At 37.3% G+C, this 23232-nt stretch overlaps 1 protein-coding gene across 1 annotated transcript in view; it reads left to right on the forward strand.

Moving 5' to 3' along the window:
* The window catches only part of BRE (brain and reproductive organ-expressed (TNFRSF1A modulator)), a 170871-nt gene that overhangs the window by 9472 nt on the left and 138167 nt on the right, over positions 1-23232 (forward strand). Inside the window, exons 2-3 of the mRNA XM_010004931.1 lie at positions 5722-5798; positions 19707-19801. Of these exons, the coding sequence (XP_010003233.1) occupies positions 5722-5798; positions 19707-19801 (172 nt within the window). The remainder of the gene's footprint in view (positions 1-5721; positions 5799-19706; positions 19802-23232) is intronic.

Genomic DNA, 23232 nt, shown 5'->3' on the forward strand with positions numbered 1-23232 from the left:
ACCATATGTAGTTTTTTAAGGGAGTTACAAGAAATTACTGTGTATAGATAAAAGATCTTTCTTACGAAGGTAATTTGTTTTATTGTAAAATATGTTTCTAAAGCATATTTTGTTGAAAACCTTCCTTAGTCAGTTGTTAATTTGTCTTAATTTGTATAATAATTAGATCCTTGTGCCCTAATACTAATGAGTTTGCACCCTAAACTGTTGGGATTTTACAAATGGAAATTTTGAGCTAGTCTGTTCTTCAGAGTTATTTTTTCAAGTACACTTGCAAGAACATTAGATTTGGTGCCAGTTATCAGCTCTGTCTTCATATTCCTTTTGGTGGTGGCGCTTTCCAACCCATCTTGCTATTGTGACTGGAGAAGAACTATTCTAAAATCAGCCTTCCTAGGCTAACTGAACAGGGAGTATGTAATGCTAAAAAAAAAAAAAAGTGACAGTTGTGGTGTTTGTATGTCCTTTCATTTAATGTAGAAGTTCTTTGAGATTACTGCAAAATATATATGTTTGCTTCCTCTGTTTCCCTGAGAGAGGCTGGGCTGAAGATCTGCCTCCATGAGAGACAGCTGTACTTAGGGAGATTGCAGGAGATTGCACACTTGCCACAAGATTGGGGCAGATGAGGAGATTTGCAGTTCTAGAAGCAAGCACAGAATTCTCCCCACCTGCAACATCTGCTTTGGTGAACTGTCACTCATATTAAGTAAATCTACATTATTTGTTAACGTGTAGCTGCTATATTTTTTTACTAATGACAGTAGTCATTAGATGTTTGTGTATACTCTTTCTAATGAAAGCAGGTTGATGGCAATTTAATTAATTTTAAATAGTTATTTGAACTTCTTTAAAAAATTGCAAATCTGCATGTGGGTGCAGGAGGAAAGTGAGGGGTTTATTTCCTAGGGTGTGTGTTCTGTCCAGCATCCCACTCCTTTCTAAAAGTTCCAGTTAGTACCATGATGTTCATACAAGGAAATGTAAATATGTATGTAAAGGAGAATCAGCTGTATAAAGAAGAGGAGCTGAAGATGAAAATTGATTGACTAGACTCTCTCCCTTTTCAAATTTTGCCTGATTGACAGAATTTTGGTTGGATCTGTTAGTTTTCAGCAGCAGCTGCTTAATACTCTCCTTGTGTATTTGCAGGCCTCTGGGAGCCTATAAAGATTTGTACAGTGCTACAGGGAGCTGCAGTAAGATACAAGTTTTCACCATCAGTGTCAGCTCTCTAAAATACGATTTTCCACCATTTTTCTGTTTCCTGGTCTTTGCAAAAACCTGTCACCTGCTGGCCTTCCTTCTATTCTCCTCCCCCATCCATACACTTTTAATTATTCTTAATGCCTCTGTAGATGATTTACCCATCTGTTGTTAATTCTGCAATTAAGTCTTAATTAAATGGGATGAAATATTGTGTCTTCAAGGAACACTAGAGCAGATTTCCATCTACAAAAATGGGAGGAAAAAAGAATCTAAAGGCATCAACAAAGGCTGTTCTACTTGATTTTAACATTAAGGTGTTTTTTTCTTAGCAAATGCCATAATAAGATTTTTGGGTGGAGTATTGAGTTTGCTGCCTCTTACTAGTAACATAGAATTTACCTGTCTTTGCCTCTGAATTGTATTTGACTCTTGCTGACAAAATCTTCAGCCTCTTAACCCCTGACTGAATTGTGTCTTATCATTACTACATTTTTTTCTTTAGCCTCTTGTATTATGAAAGGAACTTGACCTCCATTTTCCCTAAAATTGTCTTTATATGACCTTCAGCTGGTACAGGTTTACATTTGAGTAAGATTTTACCAGAGCCCAAAGAATTTAAAACTTCTTGTCTTGGGAATACTTTCAAGAGATGGTTGTAGAAGACTAGTTAATAGGAAAACCAAGTTGAAATCTAGGGCTAACGCAGTCCTTCTTATCAACATGGTTTCAATCCTGCACAATATTACGTTGTCTCAGAAGGAAAGGGAATAATTTTAGCTGAAAACAGAAGAGTCAGTTCTTCAGAATGGTCCATTACAAATACATTGATGTAAGAGAAAACCTTGGTATTAAGCTCAACTGAGACTGTCTTTCTAGACAGGTTTATGTGTTTGATTTACTGTGAAAGAAACCTTTTCACAACAGGTCACAGACAATACCAACTGCAAGATGCATCAAACATTCAACAAGGGGATGTTCTACTTGTCTCTCCTGCTTGGAATGTGTGTTTTATAATGTGATGTATCTCAACTCTAGTTTAATCTGCAGTATTTGCACAAGGAATTAAGCTAAAATCTGCTGAGAAGGAGAAGAATTTTCTATTCAGCTATGGTTTCTTGCATACTCAATTCCATCTACTAGATTCCAACTGTAGGTCTCAGCACAGCTCCTTTGAATAGGGCAGCATGATTTTAAGTGATTCAAAGATGTTCCTTTTTCCTAGATGCTTGTTAAATTGATAATTCTTTGATATTTTAGTAGAGAAACTATTGCGGGAGATCTTGTGATATAGTATTAATCATCTTATGAAGAACTCATATCACTGCCCTGAGCATCAGAGCATTAATTCATGCTTCCATGTCTTCCTTATGTAAAATATTGACTATTTCAATGAAGACGTGCAAAGCAATGTAATGTTTTCTCCATTAATAAAGGGGGAGATAGCACATCAGTTGATCATAACATTCAGTCAACTTCTGAAATTAATTTTCAACACCAGATATTATGGTTCTGTCCATTCTCTGTGGAGATAGGACAAAAAAATAATAATGTAAAAGACCTCGCTACAAGTTACTCCTATTCAATGTTACTTTTGTGTGGACAATGTCAAGTAAAGGATCAGAAAATGTAAAATCTTACATTTTGGAGCATATAGAGGCCATGCTTCTGGGTTGGGCATGTTTGTAGTTATGAGAGGTTCTGTGTGTTGAGATGTCTGTAGCCAGGCCATTATCTGTGGCTTTCTGACAAAATAAGATCACACAGAGACTACTAGATCTACTGAAGTTTTGATTTGCATTAGGAGCTTTGTGCTTCTACTGTTCATACTAAAAAGTAACTGCCTCCCTTCAACTGAATGTATTTTTGCTTGGTTGCTCAGCGTGCTGCAGTTATTGAGGTCTCTTGCGCAGCCTAGCTAGAGTAATTTGGGAGAAAAAAAAGTCTGAATACTGTCACTTTCCATCTCTTCTAGAACAGTAAAATTAAGAACGTCTTTTGTACAGTATAATAAACTGGGAGAAATACTTAGTATTGCTTTTAGGGACATTTACCATTAAATCAGACTTTTAATGTTTAAGAATATTTTACTTTCTCTAAGTATTTCCAAATGGCCAATTGTGCTAAAAGAAAAGATTGTAGGGTATTTGCAGGATCACAGTTTTTTTTGTGTCTGTTGAAAAGCTAACAACAATGTTATTTTTATGGTATTTGAGAATGTGACTTTGTGATACTTTGAAAGAAACTTCCATTAAATATTAACTGATGTTGCAGAGATATTTTAGAACTTGAAATAATTTTTTTGTATTGCTTTTCTTGGTCTGCTTCCTAGAGTTGACTTATATGTGATGTAAGCCTTAGAAATTACTTGAAAGTAGATAATAATACTCTCATGCCTATAGCTTTTAAATTAATCCACTTAAATGAAGTGGATTAACAGCCCAATATGGTCACTATAACAGCCCAAAATGGTCACCCCTGTTGTGCTGTTCTCACCTACTAAAAACCCGCATCTTTGAAGCAATTATGTTCTTTTGTTTCTTATGCACTGGACCTCCAATCTTTCATATTCTCAAGCAGACCACAATTTTACTCCCAGTGAGGGTTGTGATACCATTTTTGGTAAGCCCTACCTAGACTTAATTCAAAAAGAAGTAGTATAGACTGTTAAATCAGAACATTTTTCAGCTCTGGTCCTGTCAGCCAGCATGCTGCCTTTGCTGTCGTGCTCATTATCAACACATTTAGTAAACATCATCTCTGTTGCGTCATCAGTCTTTCAATGAAATGTGAAGTAGTATTCTACTAGAAGAAGGCTCAGTCAGTGCCTTCTTCCTGGATGAAGCAAGATGTGAATCTTTTCTGAAACTTGCAGTCAAATCTGCACTCATCTGATAGTAGTTGTGGCTGAATTATGTCTGTGTAGATTGTCTTGCATAGTGCTCTCACAAGACACTGCAAAACACTTCCTAAAGTGAAGAAGGAACATGTGTTGCTTTGTTCTTACTTGCAAGGACAGTTTCCTAATTTCTGTAATGATTGTTTTAAAATGCAGTATATTCTTGTTGAGCCAGTGTAGGCTGCCGGTTCTCTGTCTTAGATTCTAGGTGCACACAAATGGTTTGCTTATGTTTTCTGGTATTTTTGTGGAAACTTCATTTTAGCTAGTTCATGTGGTTTCCTTAACTTTCAAACAGAAAAGAGATTACAGAGCCAGCTCTCTGGAGGATTTTGAATGTGTCAATGAGAATTAACATTACCTCAATTGCGATGATGCCCCTTTTGCGGTAAGACAGAGCTGCAGGAATTGCTGTGTTGTATAGTTCTGGTAAGGTAGGATCCAAATTTTTGTGCATTCTGGCTTAGCTACCTTTTTGGTTTTGGCTGTGTATATGGCCTAGTAAACATGTATTCTGTTTTATTGGTTTTTGTCAGTGGTTTCTATTACAGCTTTACCAGTGATCTGAAATACAAGCTTAGACAGGTTATTTTACCTTTGTCTACCTTTTCACTGTTTGTTTTGTCTTGAGCTGATCAGTCATTAGCTTTGAGTTTTAAGTGGCTGGCAACAAATGTAGCTCTTGTGCTGGGCTATAAATAATTCTCAATTATATTAGGCTGGCAAGAAGACTTCTGGGCTATTAAGATCCCTAGATATGGAAACTGTTAAGGGTTTCCAGTATTTTTGCTACTGGGATCTGTCGTATGCCCACCAGCCCACAGTTGTGAGAACTCTAGGGATCATTCCTGTGTTGCTGCTTGTCCTTTTGCAGCTGTGATTATTGGTTCTTTGCTGTGCAAAGATTTTGGTACATTACTTAAAAGATGTGAAAAAGTTTGTTATCTCTGGGAAACAGTTTTTCAGTGACTGTTGTGTTTATTAAACGCTTGCTCATCACTGTGAGACCCAACTGCTGTTCCAGTGTTCTAGATAAATAGGAGATAAGAAATGGTCACAAATCATGAACTTGCATGCTTAGTTGTCATAGGCTCAAATGCCTGATTCGGAAACTTGTTCACGTGGAGGCTTCCTGTGAGACTTTTCCACAAGGGAAAGTTAGAAGTAAAAATGACTGTTGATGTATTAAAATTAGGTTACATCCCGGGTGTCTTCATGGAAGACGTGTGGAGGATGTAGCCGTGTTATTGTGGCATAGGTAAAGAGTTGTCACCTGCAAAATTGTATACAAAGTAGATAATTTTATGGTTTTGACTAATTGATATTATTCTAATAGCACTCTGAAACCAGGGCATTTTATATGTGTATTTTGTGTGTTAAAATGGGAAAGGTGGTAGCTGGGTCCTAAAGTTTCTCATGATGTTCTGTGAACTGCTAATCAAAAAAGAATGTGCCTTCTGCATCTTTCCTGCCTTTTCTTACAATGGTGAGGATGAGTATTTCTGGTAGACACATAATCTTTGCTATGTCAGTCATTTGTACCCTGTAGCGTAATGTGAAGCATCTGCTATGATCTGTAACTGCTTAGCACATTCTTCTCTTATCTTCATTTTTAGCTGTACATCCTTGACCCCTGGACCTAACTGTGATCGGTTCAAGCTACATATCCCTTATGCTGGAGAAACACTCAAATGTAAGTGAAAAACTATTGCCTAATTTTATTGCCTAAAAACTAAACCTAATTTTTAAGATAAGCTTACAACCTTCCTTGTTACTACAAATTTGAAAACAAGTCCTAAAAGTCATAAATCTCCCCCATATTTCTAACAATATGTTATAACTAAGACAATATTGTTGCCATTTTTAGATTGAATTATTATTTGTATATGCTTTGTGTTGTTCCTTTTTTTTCTTTAGGAAGAGTTCTTTATTTTGCTCTGTCATGCTTTGGGCCCAACACAGCAACAAAGAAATAGCCCCATGGTTGCTCACTCAACTACCCCCCCACCCCTCCCTTCTTCCCAGGCCCAAATCACTTTGTTCCCGGTTTCTCTCCCTCCTTCCCCCCAGCGGCACAGGGGGACAGGGGATGGGGTTTAGGGTCCATTCACAGGCTGGTGGTTCCTGCTGTTCCTTCCTCCTGAGGAAGAAGGATTCCTTACAGTCTTTCCCTGCTTCCCCACGGGGTCCCTCCCATGGGAGAGAGTCCTCCAAGAATGTCTCCTTCATGAGTCCTTCCCACGAGTTCCAGAGCTGCTCCAGCCTGGGCTTCCCACAGAGTCATGGGCTGTTTCGGGAACAAACTCCCCTGGGGCCGGGGTCTTCCAAAGCTGCATAATCAGAGTCCACAGGCAGCAAATCCACTGGCCACAAAATCCAAGTCCAGTGGCCAAGTTCACCCCTCCTGGCGCCTTCAGGGAATGTTCCACCACGTTCCTCCATGAGTGCCTGCTGTCTCACCATGGGTTGCAGAGAAACTTCTGCTTGGACACACTCTTCCCGTTCTTCCTCACCAACCACCAGCACAGCTCTGCTTCCACCACACAGCTCTTAAGTGCTTCTCTGCCCGGGTCTTACCTCAGTTCTTTTGTATGTTAATAGCTGAGGCACATCTCTTGTCCCTCTAATGGCTCCTTGGCTCGGTTTGGAGCAGGGGGAGCTTCTCAGCTCCTTCCCCCACTACCAAAAAACCCATCAAACCAAATAAGAACATTCTCTGATATCAGAAGTCTTTTAGTTTACTAGGTATTTCTAAACAGTAACTGGTATAATTGACTAGCTTACAGAAAGATGACTGGTTTCCTGATTTAGTGGCATAGTTAAATCCTCCTTACCTTTGAAGAATCTGTAGATAGCTGGCTAATTTGATGTGTTTTGGTTCAAAGGATTAGAATAAATTTTGCTTTTGTATGTTTTTAGAAGGTACAAAATGGTTTTCTAAACATCTGTGTTGCTGGTAATCTAGGTATGAAAAATGATAAAGTTGTGTTGTTTTATAACAACTGAAATACGGGAGAGAATGAAGAATATCGGATGAAGTAAAATTTAAAACTTAGTAGTTTTAGATTTAGGGCAGCACTGGGGAAATCACATCTGGAGTACTGTGTCCTATTCTGGTCTCCCTAGTACCAGAAAGGCCTGGATATATTGGAAGTAATCCAATAAAAGACTACAAAGATGATTGAGGGACTGGAGAGGATGGGACAGCTGGGGCTTGTCAAGAAGAAAAGAATTGGGGCAAATCTTATCCATGTGTGTGAATACCTGATGGGATGAATGAAGAAGATGGAGCCAGGCTCTTCTCAGTGGTGGTCACTACAGGGAAATGGGTCACAAATCAAAATGCAAAAAATTCTATTTAAGTGTAGTAGAAGAACTTTTTTGAAGGGTGGTCAAACAGTGGAAGTGGTCGCATTCAGAGATTGTGTAGCTTGTGTATCTCGCTCCTTGGAGATACTCAAAACCCAACTGGACATGACCCTTAGCAGCATGCCCTTGTTGACCCTTCTCTGAGTTGAGGGATTGAACTATAGGTGGTCTCCAGAGGTGCTGTACAACCTCAGCTGTCCTGGGCTATCTGGAGGAGCAAGTTCCTGGTGTGAACAGAGATGTTAAGCATTTAAAACACGCACTGCTTTGATAATACTGGTTTTCACTGCATCATGCACATGCTACAACTCTCTTCAGATATTTTAAATATTAAGAATATTGTTGTATTCCTTCTGTAGTAATTCTTGTTGTTATGCAGTGCACTGGAAACCCTTGTCCATTATGAACAGAAGTCAACTAATTTAAAATTCATCTTATTAGAGGTACTTCAAAGCTTCCATTTGGTACTTACAAGGAAAGTTGTCTTTACCAGGAGTTGGTCTGGCAGTTTGCTTCTGTGTTTGAGAGAGGAGCTAGGCTCATGTATCAGTGTACCGTGATTATTTTATCTGTTCTAAACGTACAAAATAATGGCTCAGGAGACTTACTTAAAATTCTTTTCAAAAATACAAAAATGGAATATTAAGTCCTAGCTAGCAATTATCTTAAGAAAAAAAAGATATGGCTGTGCTTTTATTCAGAATTTTAATTAAGTATCAGCTGTATTATATGAAGACAACAATGCTACCAAGTAGAATTATTGTCCTTATTTAAATTTTTTTTAAAAAAAAATGTATTTTGTAGCAGACACAACCTGTTGAGGCTTCATGTGTCCTCCTATGTGTAGTAGATTCTACTTGAGACTTGTTTGATGATCATGGTCAGAGTGCAGTGAAATTAAGCTTCAATGGATGACGTTACTTTAGAGAATGGTATCATACTCTCCTGTGTAATATGTTCTATGTCTTGTGTAATAACTCTGTCGTTATCACCCTACAGGACAGTATAATTACATTATGAGAGCTTTAAGTATTCACTTTTTTTAAAGTAGAAACTGGAATAGTTCCTAATTGTTAAAGGAAAATCAGTAGATTAGAATGCCTGTATGCAAGGAGAAGAACTTTTTTGAAGGGTGGTCAAACAGTGGAAGTGGTCGCATTCAGAGATTGTGTAGCTTGTGTATCTCGCTCCTTGGAGATACTCAAAACCCAACTGGACATGACCCTTAGCAGCATGCCCTTGTTGACCCTTCTCTGAGTTGAGGGATTGAACTATAGGCGGTCTCCAGAGGTGCTGTACAACCTCAGCTGTCCTGGGCTATCTGGAGGAGCAAGTTCCTGGTGTGAACAGAGATGTTAAGCATTTAAAACACGCACTGCTTTGATAATACTGGTTTTCACTGCATCATGCACATGCTACAACTCTCTTCAGATATTTTAAATATTAAGAATATTGTTGTATTCCTTCTGTAGTAATTCTTGTTGTTATGCAGTGCACTGGAAACCCTTGTCCATTATGAACAGAAGTCAACTAATTTAAAATTCATCTTATTAGAGGTACTTCAAAGCTTCCATTTGGTACTTACAAGGAAAGTTGTCTTTACCAGGAGTTGGTCTGGCAGTTTGCTTCTGTGTTTGAGAGAGGAGCTAGGCTCATGTATCAGTGTACCGTGATTATTTTATCTGTTCTAAACGTACAAAATAATGGCTCAGGAGACTTACTTAAAATTCTTTTCAAAAATACAAAAATGGAATATTAAGTCCTAGCTAGCAATTATCTTAAGAAAAAAAAGATATGGCTGTGCTTTTATTCAGAATTTTAATTAAGTATCAGCTGTATTATATGAAGACAACAATGCTACCAAGTAGAATTATTGTCCTTATTTAAATTTTTTTTAAAAAAAAATGTATTTTGTAGCAGACACAACCTGTTGAGGCTTCATGTGTCCTCCTATGTGTAGTAGGTTCTACTTGAGACTTGTTTGATGATCATGGTCAGAGTGCAGTGAAATTAAGCTTCAATGGATGACGTTACTTTAGAGAATGGTATCATACTCTCCTGTGTAATATGTTCTATGTCTTGTGTAATAACTCTGTCGTTATCACCCTACAGGACAGTATAATTACATTATGAGAGCTTTAAGTATTCACTTTTTTTAAAGTAGAAACTGGAATAGTTCCTAATTCTTAAAGGAAAATCAGTAGATTAGAATGCCTGTATGCAAGGACATAGGCATGCAGACTATACCAATATACTAAATGACTGTAGTCCAGTTAAAGTACCTAGAAATATGATTATGGACTGTGCACTAAATTTCAATATTGAGAAATCAGTGTTTTCCCTTTCTTTCTCCCGAAGGTCTTGTTTTTTGAATATCACATAAGCAATTAACCAAAACAGATATAATGCTACTATTCCTCCCTACCCTTGCAAAATCCAAACCACACTTTTTAACCATGATATATGTTCTAGCATGACCAACTGAAAGTGATGTAAACAAGCGTTATCTTTTCCAGAGGTACCTTATAATAGCAGTGAATTAAAGTAATAATAATATTTCACATTTCAGCATTAAATGTTTGAAAATGCTGTGCATCATTCAGTTTCACAGGCTGAGGAATAAGTAGTGACACATGCAGATTCAAGAAAGCTTTAATTATTTTGGACTGATCTGAAATACAGATCTATTTTAGATCTGTAATGATGGCAGGGGAAGATGGCCATGGTGTGCAACCAGAGATTTGTAGATGCTTTGTTGTAGGCTGTTGTTAGATATGTTATCTTGCAAGGGCAGAATATTTCTGCAAAGGGAAGTTGCGAAATCTGCCAGAATAAAAAGATTAGCTGAAAATGTTTAGGATCCCCAGTATATGGTCTTAATTTTGTGGTGCCAAATACACGCTGAAGTGTGTAGTTCCTTTGTGGTTTGTGTTACATCCTCTTTGCAACAGATCAGATCTTTGCATATCATCAATCATAACCGCTGCCACTGCACAAATACCCTAGCATGAATCCTAATATGTTGAAAACTCTTGGTATGCTACTTTAGAGAAGTATAACTGCATAGTCACAATCCTGTTTTCCAAAAGACTAGGAAGTTCACAGTTTTCTTGAAAAAGGGGAAAGTGTATATGCAGGCAATAAGAGTGGCTGACTATCTTGTAGTATAAAATAATTGCTGTGTTACCTTTGGTAAGATCAAATGTCCTGTTAGTTTAAGAATGGCATGTTGCTGGTTTTAGTACATTTTCTTGAGGTCCAGTTAGCTATTTAGTAGGTTTTTCAGCTGTCACGTTCAGCTTACTGTTGCATGTACTCTGAGCTGCTGGAAAGTTATACTGAACAGTTACTCAGTTCCAGCTGGGAACCTTGGACACCTTGGAGATACCCACAATATTATGCTGGAGAAAATATTACATCAGTGTTAGTTTGTCATACTAATTGTCTTCCATCAAGCTTAAGACATTTTTTAATGGTGATTTCAGACAGACACTTTTACATTTTCTTCTGTAAGGAAAGCCATAAATTCTGTGATTTCATGGCCAGAATGGTTGGAAAACTTGAATCTACTCCTACTAGACTGTCAATTAAATCTGAGACGGCTGTATTGTTTTTATTAGTTCATCCAGTACTCAATGCTGCTACATTCAACTCGGTGCTTTTCTTTATATCTGAGTTTTTCAAAACTTTTAATACAAGTTTTAACTCCAAGAAGACTGTAATATCCTGTAAGAGGTTGAATCTATGTTTCAAGGACAAAACTTATTCTAAGCATTCTGGTATGCAGAGCTGTCCTTTATTGCACTCTGGACAGCCCTACCTGCTGAGTGAAGTTTGTTGCCCTTTCTGGGAGAAGTATATTTTGAGGGGAAGTGTTTTGTAACTCTTGCAGTCTTCCTTGTTAGAACAAAAAGGCAGATGTCATAGTAGAAATCATCAGGATAAGTTCAGTTACTATTACAAGCTGTAATAGTCTTTATTAAATAATATAAATAATTAAAATACACCATTAAGAATCAATTCCTTGGTCATTCCAATTTTGTTTCAGCAAGCCCTGGAATCCTTTGGTTTTCTGATTCACTCGAGCCTTCACTGCTTCTTGCTGCTAAGACAAACTGACTTTTTTTTTTCTTTTTTTTTGCCTGTGCTCTTCACATTTTCTTTTTCAGGCACTAATGCCTCCCTCCCTCTCTGTCCTTGAGTGCTGTCATCTGGAATTTCACAGTGATTAAACAATGTATTGCCCTTGTGATGCTACTGTTGTCTGTTGCCTTTTGAACTCTAGTATTTTCATCTTCTGTCTGATTTTCACTGTTTTTATGTGAGTGGATTACAGCTCTGGGTTCTACTGCCGCCACTTTGGTTTCCTTGATCCGAAAGCACATTTCTTTTGTCTCGCTTGAAACTTAGCATTTATTTTTCTTTTTACAACTGATTTCTGTTTCTTAGTTACTTACTTATTTAGTTACAGGTCTTAGAAGGGGAAAAATTACAGTTTTCCTGCCTAACTAGTCTAAGAATATTGCCCATAATATACAAAATTTAATCTGCTTTTACTCCTGTGATGGAACTCTTTTAGTAAGTTAATGTAGTCTTCCAGTGGCTTTCTACTTTAAGGAAGTGATTATAAACAAATAAAATGATAAACTGGGAGGAGAGCCTGACCTCCTTGTTGCCCTTTCATAAGCTGCTTTGAAATTGGCTTGCTAAATGCTTGTTTATTGTGCCAGGAAACAATTGTAAAAAATATTTTGCAACTGTTGTAAGATTCAAGATTCTGATTACTAGGTTGCTGCAATGCATGTGCCAGTCTTCTGTGCACCATTAGGTTATTTTGCACCATTTGTGGTTTAGTTGAGGCTCTTATGGGCAGGATTTTTTGGTTGCTGTAATTCAGATTATGCTTAGGTGTTATCATTACTTGTATGTTAAGTGTCTTCTTGCTGGGTCATGCAAAGTACCAAAGATTTTTCCAGGCAGTGTTTTCTGGAGTTTTGCTGAGTCTTGCTTTATGTGGCACAAGTAACGAATCTACTTTCCTTAGATACCTGTTCACAGAATCATAGAATCATAGAATGGTTTGAGTTGGAAGGGTCCTTAAAAATCATCTAGTTACCACCTTACTGCATGGACAGAGACACCTCCCACTAGATCAGGTTGCTCAGAGCCCCATCCAGCCTGGCCTTGAACACTTCCAGGGATGGGGTTTCCACAGCTTCCCTGGGCAACGTGTGCCAGTGTCTCACCACCCTCACGCTAAAGAATTTCCTCCTAATGTCCAGTCTTCCAGTTTTGATCCATTACCCTTTGTCCTTTCACTGCAAGCCATTGTAAAAAGTTCCTCCCCAGCTTTCCTGTAGACCCCCTTCAAATATTGTAAGGCCGCTATGAGGTTCCCCCTGAAGCCTTCTCTTCTCCAGGCTGAACAACCACAATTCTCTCATCCTGTCTTCATAGGAGAGGTGCTCCAGCCCTTGTATCATCTTAAAGGCCCTCATCTGGACTTTCTCCAAGAGCAACGTGTCCTTCTTATGTTGGGGGCTCCTGAATTGGATGCTGTACTCCGGGTGGGGTCTCAGTAGAGCCAAATAAAGGGGGAGAATCACATCCCTGGCCCTACTGGCCATGCTTCTTTTCATGCAGCCCAGGACACAGTTAGCTTTTTCATTATCTAATCAGTGTGCCTAATTGGGAACATCAAGAGAGTATAATATTTTTATTATATTTATTCTTGGAATACAAGGTTTACAAAAATAATTTTCCCTTTTAACTAATCACTTTCCTCTCACTTGCATTGTTCAGCTTTTTGACAATACTTCATGTGTTCTGAGCTTCCCTTGAGCAAGTAAATGACAAGTTTTTGCAAATCTAAGTTTTAAATTGTATACTTCTGCGTCAAGGGAAGTGGTCTTACAAATATCTATGTACAAGTGTGGACTTACAGAGGCTTAAAAGATTTTTGGTTAGGACTACACATTGGTATTACCATAATCCCTTTCTACTTACTTCTTTTCTCCTTTCTTCCCCTGTTTACGCTACAGTTACTGGTGATGGTTTACAGTCAATTTGCTTCACTGTATTTGTCCTTCCCTTTGGCCTTTCCTTTTCTCACCCACCCAATGTCTCTGTTACAACTTCTCCAGCATTGCCTGTCTATAATTTCTACCAGTATCTTATCCTCTCTTCTATTATCTGTTGTTCTCATTTTTGTCCTATTCAATTCTAGTACTAAAATTTCTGAGAAAGCAGTTGCCTGGCTCCAGAGGTGCACATAACTAGGATTGTTGTGCAAACTTCTTGTTCAGCTTGGGATCCAGCTAATTTACTTCATTTTTGCAGATAGGCCCACTTGATGATAGAATGTAATTTCTCTTTTCTGTATGCAGTTTTACACCTTTTTCTTTTCCCCCATAACAGCTTTTGTCAGTTGAAGTTAAAGAAAAAAAAAAACAACCCACATGCCTGCAACCCTTTGCCCACAAACCAAATAACCATCATGCAAATCCTTCCTGTATATTTTTTTCTTTTATTGGAAAAGTGGGACTTCTTTCACTTGGCTAAATTTAGTTGTCTCACTCTGTTTGAGGTTCCCTAGTGTATTTTCCTTGGCCTTTTCAGCTGCTGACCCAAACAGCACTGATCTCTCTGAAAACCTTTGCATCACAGGTGCCATAAATGTGCCCTGAGGCATCTCAAATGATACTAAACAACTCGGTTAAACAGCTGAATGAAACTCATGGAGGCTGGGTCTCCTTTGCATCTTTGCATGTAGTGTAGCTGCTAGAATTTCTTCTTAAGTGTCACAGAGGTACAGAGAAAGTTTTTAAAAATACAGTCATACCCCTTTTTTTCCCTTCAAATTATCTTTCTATTAAGAGATATCTTTGAGTCTTTAATGCTGAATTTTCTGCCATTCGTTTTCTAATACATTGTTTCTCCTGCAAAGTCAGAAATAAAGCTCAAAAACATCCTGGATTCTTGCTTCCAGTTGTTGTCTGTTGTCTTCAGGAATATTCTGACTGACTAAATAACCTATAAAAAGTTTAAGCTACACTTGGTTTACTGTAATAGGATTATTATTTACAGTCAGGTGAGCAAAGGTCTCACAGTAGTTCCAGGCATCATTTGGGGGTAGACATCCCCCCCCCCGTAGACAGAAGTCCTGCTTCAGCAGATGGTTTTAAGAGGAGCTTCTGAGCTTTCCTTCTCTACTTGAGAGAAGAATAGCCTGGCAGCAGCAACACAACAGCAGAAAGAGAATTACTCCTGTATCTTCTTCCAGTAGTAGTTCTGCGTTTACCAAAGTTGTATTGTCATTTCAGGAACTGCATCTTTCCTGCTATCCAATTAAGAAGAGACTGTAGGTAGTGTATTACTATATTTGGCTTAAAACCGTTAGAGTGGAACCCAGTGACAAGTCAGCAGGTCTGCATTTAGTTAATTTAAATAATTTCATACTGGTGACTTAGTGTTTAGGTTGCAAATCAAAGTGAATAACTGATTCTTTTTTGCACATGTAAGGACAATTAACAGTGGCTGTTTTAGGTAAAAAATTGTTTGCAGAGGGCACCAATCAGTGTTTTTTGTCTACAATTTGTGTGGCTTCTAGAAGAGATTGGTTAGCATTCTTAATAAATGAGTAATATAATTCTAATTACTATCTTCTTAATACTCAACAAGAACAGTTTTTTGTTTTCTCAAAACTAGTGCTGCATATAGGATTGGTCACTTGTATCAACACTGTTTCCTGTTATCTGTGATGCATTTTGTGATGAAATTGCATTTGGATTTTTTGTTTGCATCTTAAAAGCCAAATGGGTTGATGTCCTTCATGTGCTGAATTCCATTCAGATTGTTCTTACTTCAAGTTGCAGTGGATATGCATGTTTATTCTACAGACTTAGTGCTGACTTAAGAATCTTGGGGGTCAGAAAACGCTGAAGAATATAAATATGTCAAAAGTAGAGTCTAAGAAGTTAACTGATATATTGCTTCCTAATTCTGCTGCCTTTAGGTAATCAGGGTTGTCAGTGCTGTGGCACTCCCAGTACAACATCTTTCAGTACTACCAAATGTACAGTATGATTAAAAAAGAAAACAAAATACTCTAAAAACTGAGTTATAAGGAGAGGAAACCCTGAGAATAGGTTAGGTCAGTGGAGAGCTACTGTATTAAAGAAATTTCTCGGTTTCAGAGTTACACTTGTCTTGCTTGTAGTAAAACATTACTGCTTTGTTAGGCTTGCTTAAGCATTTTGATAGATGAGAACAGTGTGTGTGTTGAAAAAAATATAGATTTAGGTATTCATATTTCTATATTTATGTCTATTTGGAACATATTAACTTTTCCTTTGAAATCCTGTACAGTAAAATATTTCACAATTCAATGCTGTTTGGCCAAGGAGAAAAAAGGAAGAGAGAGTAATACTTTTTAATAACAAAAAGCAAAACATGTGTCGTATGTCCTTTGCCTTCTACATTTATTTTTGATTCCATGTCTTTAACTTTATTGAAGTAATTTTAAATTCTGTAGTACTATTTAAGTGGAAATACAATTCCACAGAAGTAATTATTGGCTAGTAGATCTACAGAAATGAGATTAATGTGATCTGAGCGTTAAGGTTTTGCTTACATTGTTCTTACACTTGAAAGGTCATGGTCAATAATGCTGTAGAATGCCACAAGATTTGCCTTCTGTCAAGGCAGTAAGGGCAAACAGGGTTGAAATATATGAGAAACTGCATACTTGAGTGCTGGAGATGCAAGGAAAAAGGGTAATTGTTTCATTTACGTGAGAAGGGGAGAGAATGTAGGACTATATTGACTATTTTTTTTTCTGGTTTTGCTTTGAAAATTAAAATGGGAACCATCCTCAAATTGTAAGCAGTTGGCTTTATTGGCTGAAAATTTTTGTGTTACCTTAGCACAATTATATTTGAACAGGATAAACCACAGGTAGTATATAAGTATCCAATAAAGTAGTTGTTAAAAAAACAGTATTTCCTCTAGGTCAGCACAAACTTGTGGCCAATGATTCAATATATTTAACACATTACATTTTGTAAGCTTGTTGCAGAGACTAGTGTTAATATTTATGTGAAATGAATATTAGGTAATATTAGGTAATCTGTTGCGTTGGCCATTGTGATTGTTTAAATACCTTTTCTTTTAATATTAGAGAGCGTTTTTTATTTATGTGTCATGGTCCTGCCAAGAAAACTGTTAACTGCAGTTTTAATTATCTGGTTTGTGGTATTTAACAAGAATAAAACTAAGCTTTAGGATCAATTTCCTTAATCTTTAGTCTGTTTTATAAAGGTGTATTTTGTTAAAAATGTGTAATTTATGAAAACAGCTTATGCTCGTAGTTGCCAATAGGACAAACACATTTTTTGGTACCTAAGTTTTCTAGAGTCAGAGGTGTTACTTTTTTCTGTCCTTGCACAGTAAATTAAGCAAGGCATAAGAGGAATATATGGAGGGGAGAGGATGGAGCAAAGGAGTTACAGAGGCCAGGGGTCACATGAGTGAATGTCTAATATGGTTCAAAAAAAAGTTATTTTTTCTTTCCTTTGAGCAACTAGGGGAATGTATTTGGATTCATGGCAGAAGTGATCTTACTAGAATAAGATCTGACTGAGGGGATGCTTTTTTCCTGTTAAAATATGTGAAAAAAAATTGTTCTAAGGTCAGATCTTGTAATCTACAGTAGTAAAATGCTGTGTTTAATTGACAGACTGAAAACCACTGATGATAGAGAAGCACTGCTCTTTTCTAGAAGTTGAAACACCATTTTGTTCTGTACTTTTTGTCTTTATTGATACATAGCCTGTGTGAGGCTTGATTGTAGCAACATAAATTAAGGTTTACATTTGGATTTAAAAAGCTATAATACTGTAGGAAAGACTGTTGTTAATTCATTACATTATATGTTTCTGGTTTGTTTAGAAAATAAGGACAACAGCATGATTTTAGCTGACATGCTTTGAGTGTGAGTGTAGTCTTAGCACCAGTGTTTTGCGATTTACGATTGACAGGGACTTAAGAAATTGTTTTATTTTGAAGCCAAGAGAACCCTTCAAGCCTTTTGGAAAATGACGATGGTATAAGAAAAAATTTTCTTGGAATACACATTGGCTTGAATGCTGATACATGTCTCAAAATTACTTTTACTGAAGGGACTTGGGGGGCATGTTTACCCTTGGCAAGTAGAAGCAATTACAAGTAACAGAAACCAAGTATTACAATGTTACTTTTTCCTCTGATTTCTCTCCTTGTACTGATTAGTTCTATGGTATCAGAAGGTCATAAAAACTTTAAAAACCAAAACATCTGTGGTTTTGGTCACCTACTATGGATAAGGAATGATATGCCACTAGTATTCCATGGAAGAAGGGTGTAACACAAAGTAGTATAGAACTATGAGCATGTGAGAGAGGTAACAGATTGGTTTGGCCAGATGCAACGGTGACATGCCTGACCTCATTGTCGCCATGCTTCACACCTGAGTGATTTGCAGAAGGTACCCTATCCAGCTGCTGGCCCTGTCCCACAGCAGGAGTCACTGCATAGGATATACCCTGAACTGTGGAAGTTCAATGCCAATTTTAATTTACTGTCATACTTGGAACACTGCATGTGATGATGTTGCTTTAGAACTGAAAACACTGAGGAAAAATGAGTCAATACCTGCTTGAACCTTCATATTGCACCTACTGTCGCAGCTTTCCTGACTTTCACCCATTAATGTGGATCTTGTAGTGGTGAATACAGTTTATTGCTAGTCTCGGTACTCTAAGCAGACTTTTGGAGTCACCTTGTGATCTAATAGTTTTTTGCTAATCCAACATGGATGTATAACATTAAAACATGAAGTTGTTTTCATCCTTCTTTATTCTAAGCAGCCTTCTATAGTATGTATGTTGTTGAAACGCAACTTCTAGTGACCTGATTTGTAGCTATGTGTACAATTTCTTTAACTCAGATAAAGTAGGAATGCAGAGAATGAAAAACATGCAGCTAGTGATTGCAGTGTGAAAAGTATGTGTTAAATGAACTACTGTGTTGGATATTTTAAGTGGTGGACCTCTACTGTTTCCTGCACCTTGTGCTTACGTGTATTCCTGACATACGTGAGGGGAAGCAGACAGGAGAAACCTCCACTGTGCAGTGAGTTTATGATTTGGAGCAATACTGTAGAGCACACCTACCCCATACAGGCTGTTGGCTTCTTGGTCAGGAGACCTAATCCTTGGCAAATTAATCTTTACAGCATTCTTGCTTCCAGTTAGAGCCAAGGTGAGTTTTCAGAATATTAGCAATTAAGACAGTCACACTGAATGTCTTTAATTGATGACAACACTGAGGAAGCAGTGTGGCTTTGTAAAATTTGTTCAGCATTTGTTCATGTTTTTGGAAAAAATAAGAAATCATTTAACTTTTTCTGAACAGAGTTGTTTTTAAGGCTTACCAGACTGGTTTTACTTTGCTGTGTAGATCTTGACACATCTTTCTTTCTTCTAATGCCTGCTACGTCACAAATCTTCTCTATGCAAAAGCTGGGAGTTAATATTTTGTATCTTCATAAAGAGGAAAAAGGGATTGTGAAGTAGACAATTAATGCTAGAAACATGTTTTTTTACAAGCTTAAATATTTTTAGTTTAATTTTGTCTATCAATTTAATGTGCAATAATTGCATTATCTTGGACAGAGTTTGAATAATTGCAGTGGTTCCTGTTGAACTGTGTATTATTCCATCTAAGAGTTGTGGGTGGGGAGGGTAAGAGGGAATAAGTGCTACTAAGTTTTAAAAGCACCAGAATTTTGAAAATCCTGATCTTAGTTTACATTTGACTTTAACTTAATACGTAAAACGTAGCAATCTAAATGTGGGTTTTTTTAAAAACAAGATCACTTTTCTAACTTGGTGTTTTGAGACAACCCTCAGTAGTGTTTGATTTACCATTTGAGATATGAAGCAATAATTTATTTCAAGTTTCATTGCTTGCAGAGGAGGAAGAAGCTGTGCCTGAGGAATCTTACTTCATCCCCCAAAACATCTGATGCTTATCTTGCATGTGATTTTTTTGGTAAAAGTTATATAGCTATATAGGTTAAATGTATTTAATGTAGCTATCCAATTTTATATTAAAATGTGTGTAGGATATACAATATTTAGTTATAAGCACATACATAGAAATACAAACTGTCCTTTCATTTATTACTTTTCAGGGGATATAATTTTCAATGCTCACTATCCTGACCTGCCACCAGATTTTATCTTTGGAGAGGATGCTGAATTTTTGCCAGATCCTTCTGCCTTACATGTAAGTACATCACAGTTTTGAGAACCTTATATCATGAAAAGAGACTTGGCTTTTTTAGAATAGCTTTGGCAATTGGACTTTGCTAACAATGCAGAATTAAGAAAAACTCCAACCTTTTATTTCACTGTTTTGTGGGTATCAACACTTAATCTTGATTCAAAGTTGAATCCATAAATATAGTGTTTTTAAAAAAATATTTTTATTGAGACAAGATGACATTTACAATAACTATTCAGAGTAGCTATAAAAAGATGTCTATTTAATATCTGACTATCTTAAAAATTCTGTTTTAGCAAAAAGGATTACGCAGTTGTGTCTTGAAACAGCATTTTGTTCCAGAAAAAGTATCATAATATTGTGTAGTGATGTCGATTTTTGTTTTCCCATGAGGAAAGATAGAACCAGGTTTGTATATTGTTGAAACCACTCTGTCAAAGATACTGGCTCATGTGTGATAGTGTTAGCATAAAGAAGTGCCCTTTTAAAAGGTGGGAGGGTCAATAAACAACTTAATGAGAAAATATTTTTGCACAGTCTTATTATTATGAAAGAAGAAACACCACAACCTGAAACCAGGCATTTTGTTCACTCTTCAGAATCAGCCTGGAGTACTAAAGCCTTGCTGAAGAAACTATTAATGTTCATGCCTTTAAAATATTTCTTCTTTTTAGAAGTCATAGTTGCCCAAGACATATTAAGGTATTTTGAAACCCAGAGTTTTTCTCGTTTACTCTTCCCCTGTCTTAGGGGTCTGTTCTGCTGCCTTTGCAAACCTGCAGCCTTGTTTCTGGGTTGACACTATTGGTTGACGATAGGGTTTGGGCATTTTTTTTCCAATAAGTGTCCAGTGCTTGTGGTTATGGTGCAGAATTTCCTCAGAATTTTTAGCTTTTATTAGAAAGTTGACCAAAAAAGCAATTGGCACTTTAAATATATTTCATTTTGTAGGGATATATGGGAGCCACTGGCCAAACACACATGTGAGGTGTCTTTTAGTTGAACTTCCCTTGGTGTAGAGCCTTGTCAGAGAGAGCCTCTTTGCATAGTCCTCAGCTGCAGCTTCTTTTGTGCTTTATAAGCATGTCTGCAGTACAGTTGGGTGATTGCATCAGGTATAGGTGCTCCCAAAAGTAAGTCAGAGACTGTTGTGTTTTACTGTTTAATGCTGGGGTACAGGTGTCATTGTGGAAGAACATGAGGTAGTACCCAGAAAGTTGAACCTATCCTTGCCATGTGACATGATGTGTTGGTTTTTGGTTTTATCTTTGTTCACCTCTTACTAGTTTTTATTGAGAAACTGTAAAATCTTGGAATATTTGGTTTTAATAATGATTTTTAGCCTACTTTACAGAATTCTTAAAATGTGAATGTGCTATTCCTTTTCTTTCCCCAGTCACTTGGCTGTTACGCTCACAAACTGCTTTGGGAAGGAGTTATGGTGCTGCTGAATAGCTGTTATGTTAGGCTTATTTATAGAAAATGTTTTACGTCATATGACAGTTCTAGAATTGTTTTCACAATCTTTTATTTACCAGTTCTCCTGTTTTCCCCTTTTTCTGTTTTTGTTGTTTCATGATCTTACAACCTCCTGAGAAGTATTCACGCTAGCAACCACTTTCTGCAGCTGATGTTAAAGGAAGAGGAATCTTTTTAATGTTCTGGCAAGCTGAAATAAATAACAAATAGCAAATGAGATATTAAAAATAATTTGAGGCATATTGTAGAAATGCTGTTCAGATAGAGTGTGATATTGTGCCATATTTCTCATGTGGAAGGAAGTCACTAGCACTAGTGATTCACAGGGAAACCTACAAGGATCAAAACATTCTTGGTTGTCTGTCTTTCTTTCTTAAATTGTTCATTAATGATACTTTTGGGAATGTTGCTTTTCTTCTGCCTAAGCACAAAACAAGCTTCCCGTCTTCTTCATTGGAAAGTGGCTTGAAGAGCCATTTGCTCCCTGATGCGTAATAAGATATTAACCAGCCTAATTTAAAATTATTTAAAACAAACCAAAAATGAAATTTGCAAGCCAACAGCTTTCCTGTGGTCATTATGTCTTGCTGTAGTGTTCACTATGTAAATGTAACCTTTTTTAATAAGGTCCTTGATCATTCTCCTGCAGTCCATCCTGATGTTATCAGAGCATGTTAATTGCACCTTGCAGCTATGGTCTGTATGGAGTGTCTTTGCTTTTGCATTCACCTTTTAATATTCAACATGACTTGCAGAGGTTCTGAGGGGACCTCATAGCAGCCTTCCAGTATCTGAAGGTGGCCTAGAGGAAAGCTGGGGAGAAACTTTTTTCAAGGGTTTGTAGTGAGAAGACAAGAGGTAGTAGATCAAAACTGGAAGAAGTGAGATTTAGATTAGACATTAGGAGGAAATTCTTTAGTGTGAGGGTGGTGAGACACTGGCACATGTTGCCCAGGGAAGCTGTGGAAGGCCCATCCCTGGAAGTGTTCAGACAAGGTTGGATGGGGCTCTGAGCAACCTGATCTAGTGGGAGGTGTCCCTGCCCATGCAGGGGAGTTGGTTGGAACTATGATCTTTAAGGTCCTTTCCAACCCAACCATGCTGTGGTTCTCATTCTGTGATTAGTATGCTAAGTACTTGAATAACTCCATTTTTTTTCACAGATCTCATAGCTTTTTAACAAAGATAATTTTAAGTTAATTATATCAACATCTAGATAGTTTTTAATTTATTAACATACCTTTCTACTGTCTGTAAGTAATAATTGATTAGCACGTTGAGTGTAATTTAATGCTTTTAATCTTGAGCAATCTTCAAATACTTTTGATGCAACAGTTCCTGGCAATCAAAACAAGAATCTACCATGCACAAAAGCATGTAGATTGTATTAAATGAGGAGCACAGTGTCTTAAGTAAGTAATACATGCTTCTGGATCTGTAGGAATTCTGACATTGAGCCTTCCTGCACTGCTCTCATCTGCCTGCGTTTCTTGTTTTCCAAGCAGAAGTCATCACATGCTGTTACATGGCTTGAGTCAGGCATTATTCTTAGCTTGAAAGGAGAACCAGGTACTCCAGATTCCTCAAGCTCATGTGGCTCAGTAGAGGCTGTCAGTAGACCTCCCTGAAGATATCTGAATGGCTGTGCTTCAGATCACTTCAGTCACTCCTTCAGTTAAGCGTGGTAACAGGTGTTCACTTAAGCACCTGTTAGCCAGACAGCTCAAACAAGATGCCAGAGGTGGTGCATTTTAAGAAGTAGATGCTGTAGGTGAAGACTTCATACTATCTTTTTTTTCCCCCACAGAATTCCTGAACACTTTGTTGCATGCCTTACCAGAAGTAGTTACTCTCCTTGTTGCTACATCTCATGTGTATTCTGATCTTCTAGAATAATGTAAAAATTGAGGAGCAACACAGCAGAGCAACTAGTCCTTTTATTTTAGTTTGTCATA

Source organism: Chaetura pelagica, unplaced genomic scaffold, assembly GCF_000747805.2.
Source record: "Chaetura pelagica isolate M959 unplaced genomic scaffold, ChaPel_1.0 scaffold13, whole genome shotgun sequence".
Taxonomy (NCBI): Eukaryota; Metazoa; Chordata; class Aves; order Apodiformes; family Apodidae; genus Chaetura; species Chaetura pelagica.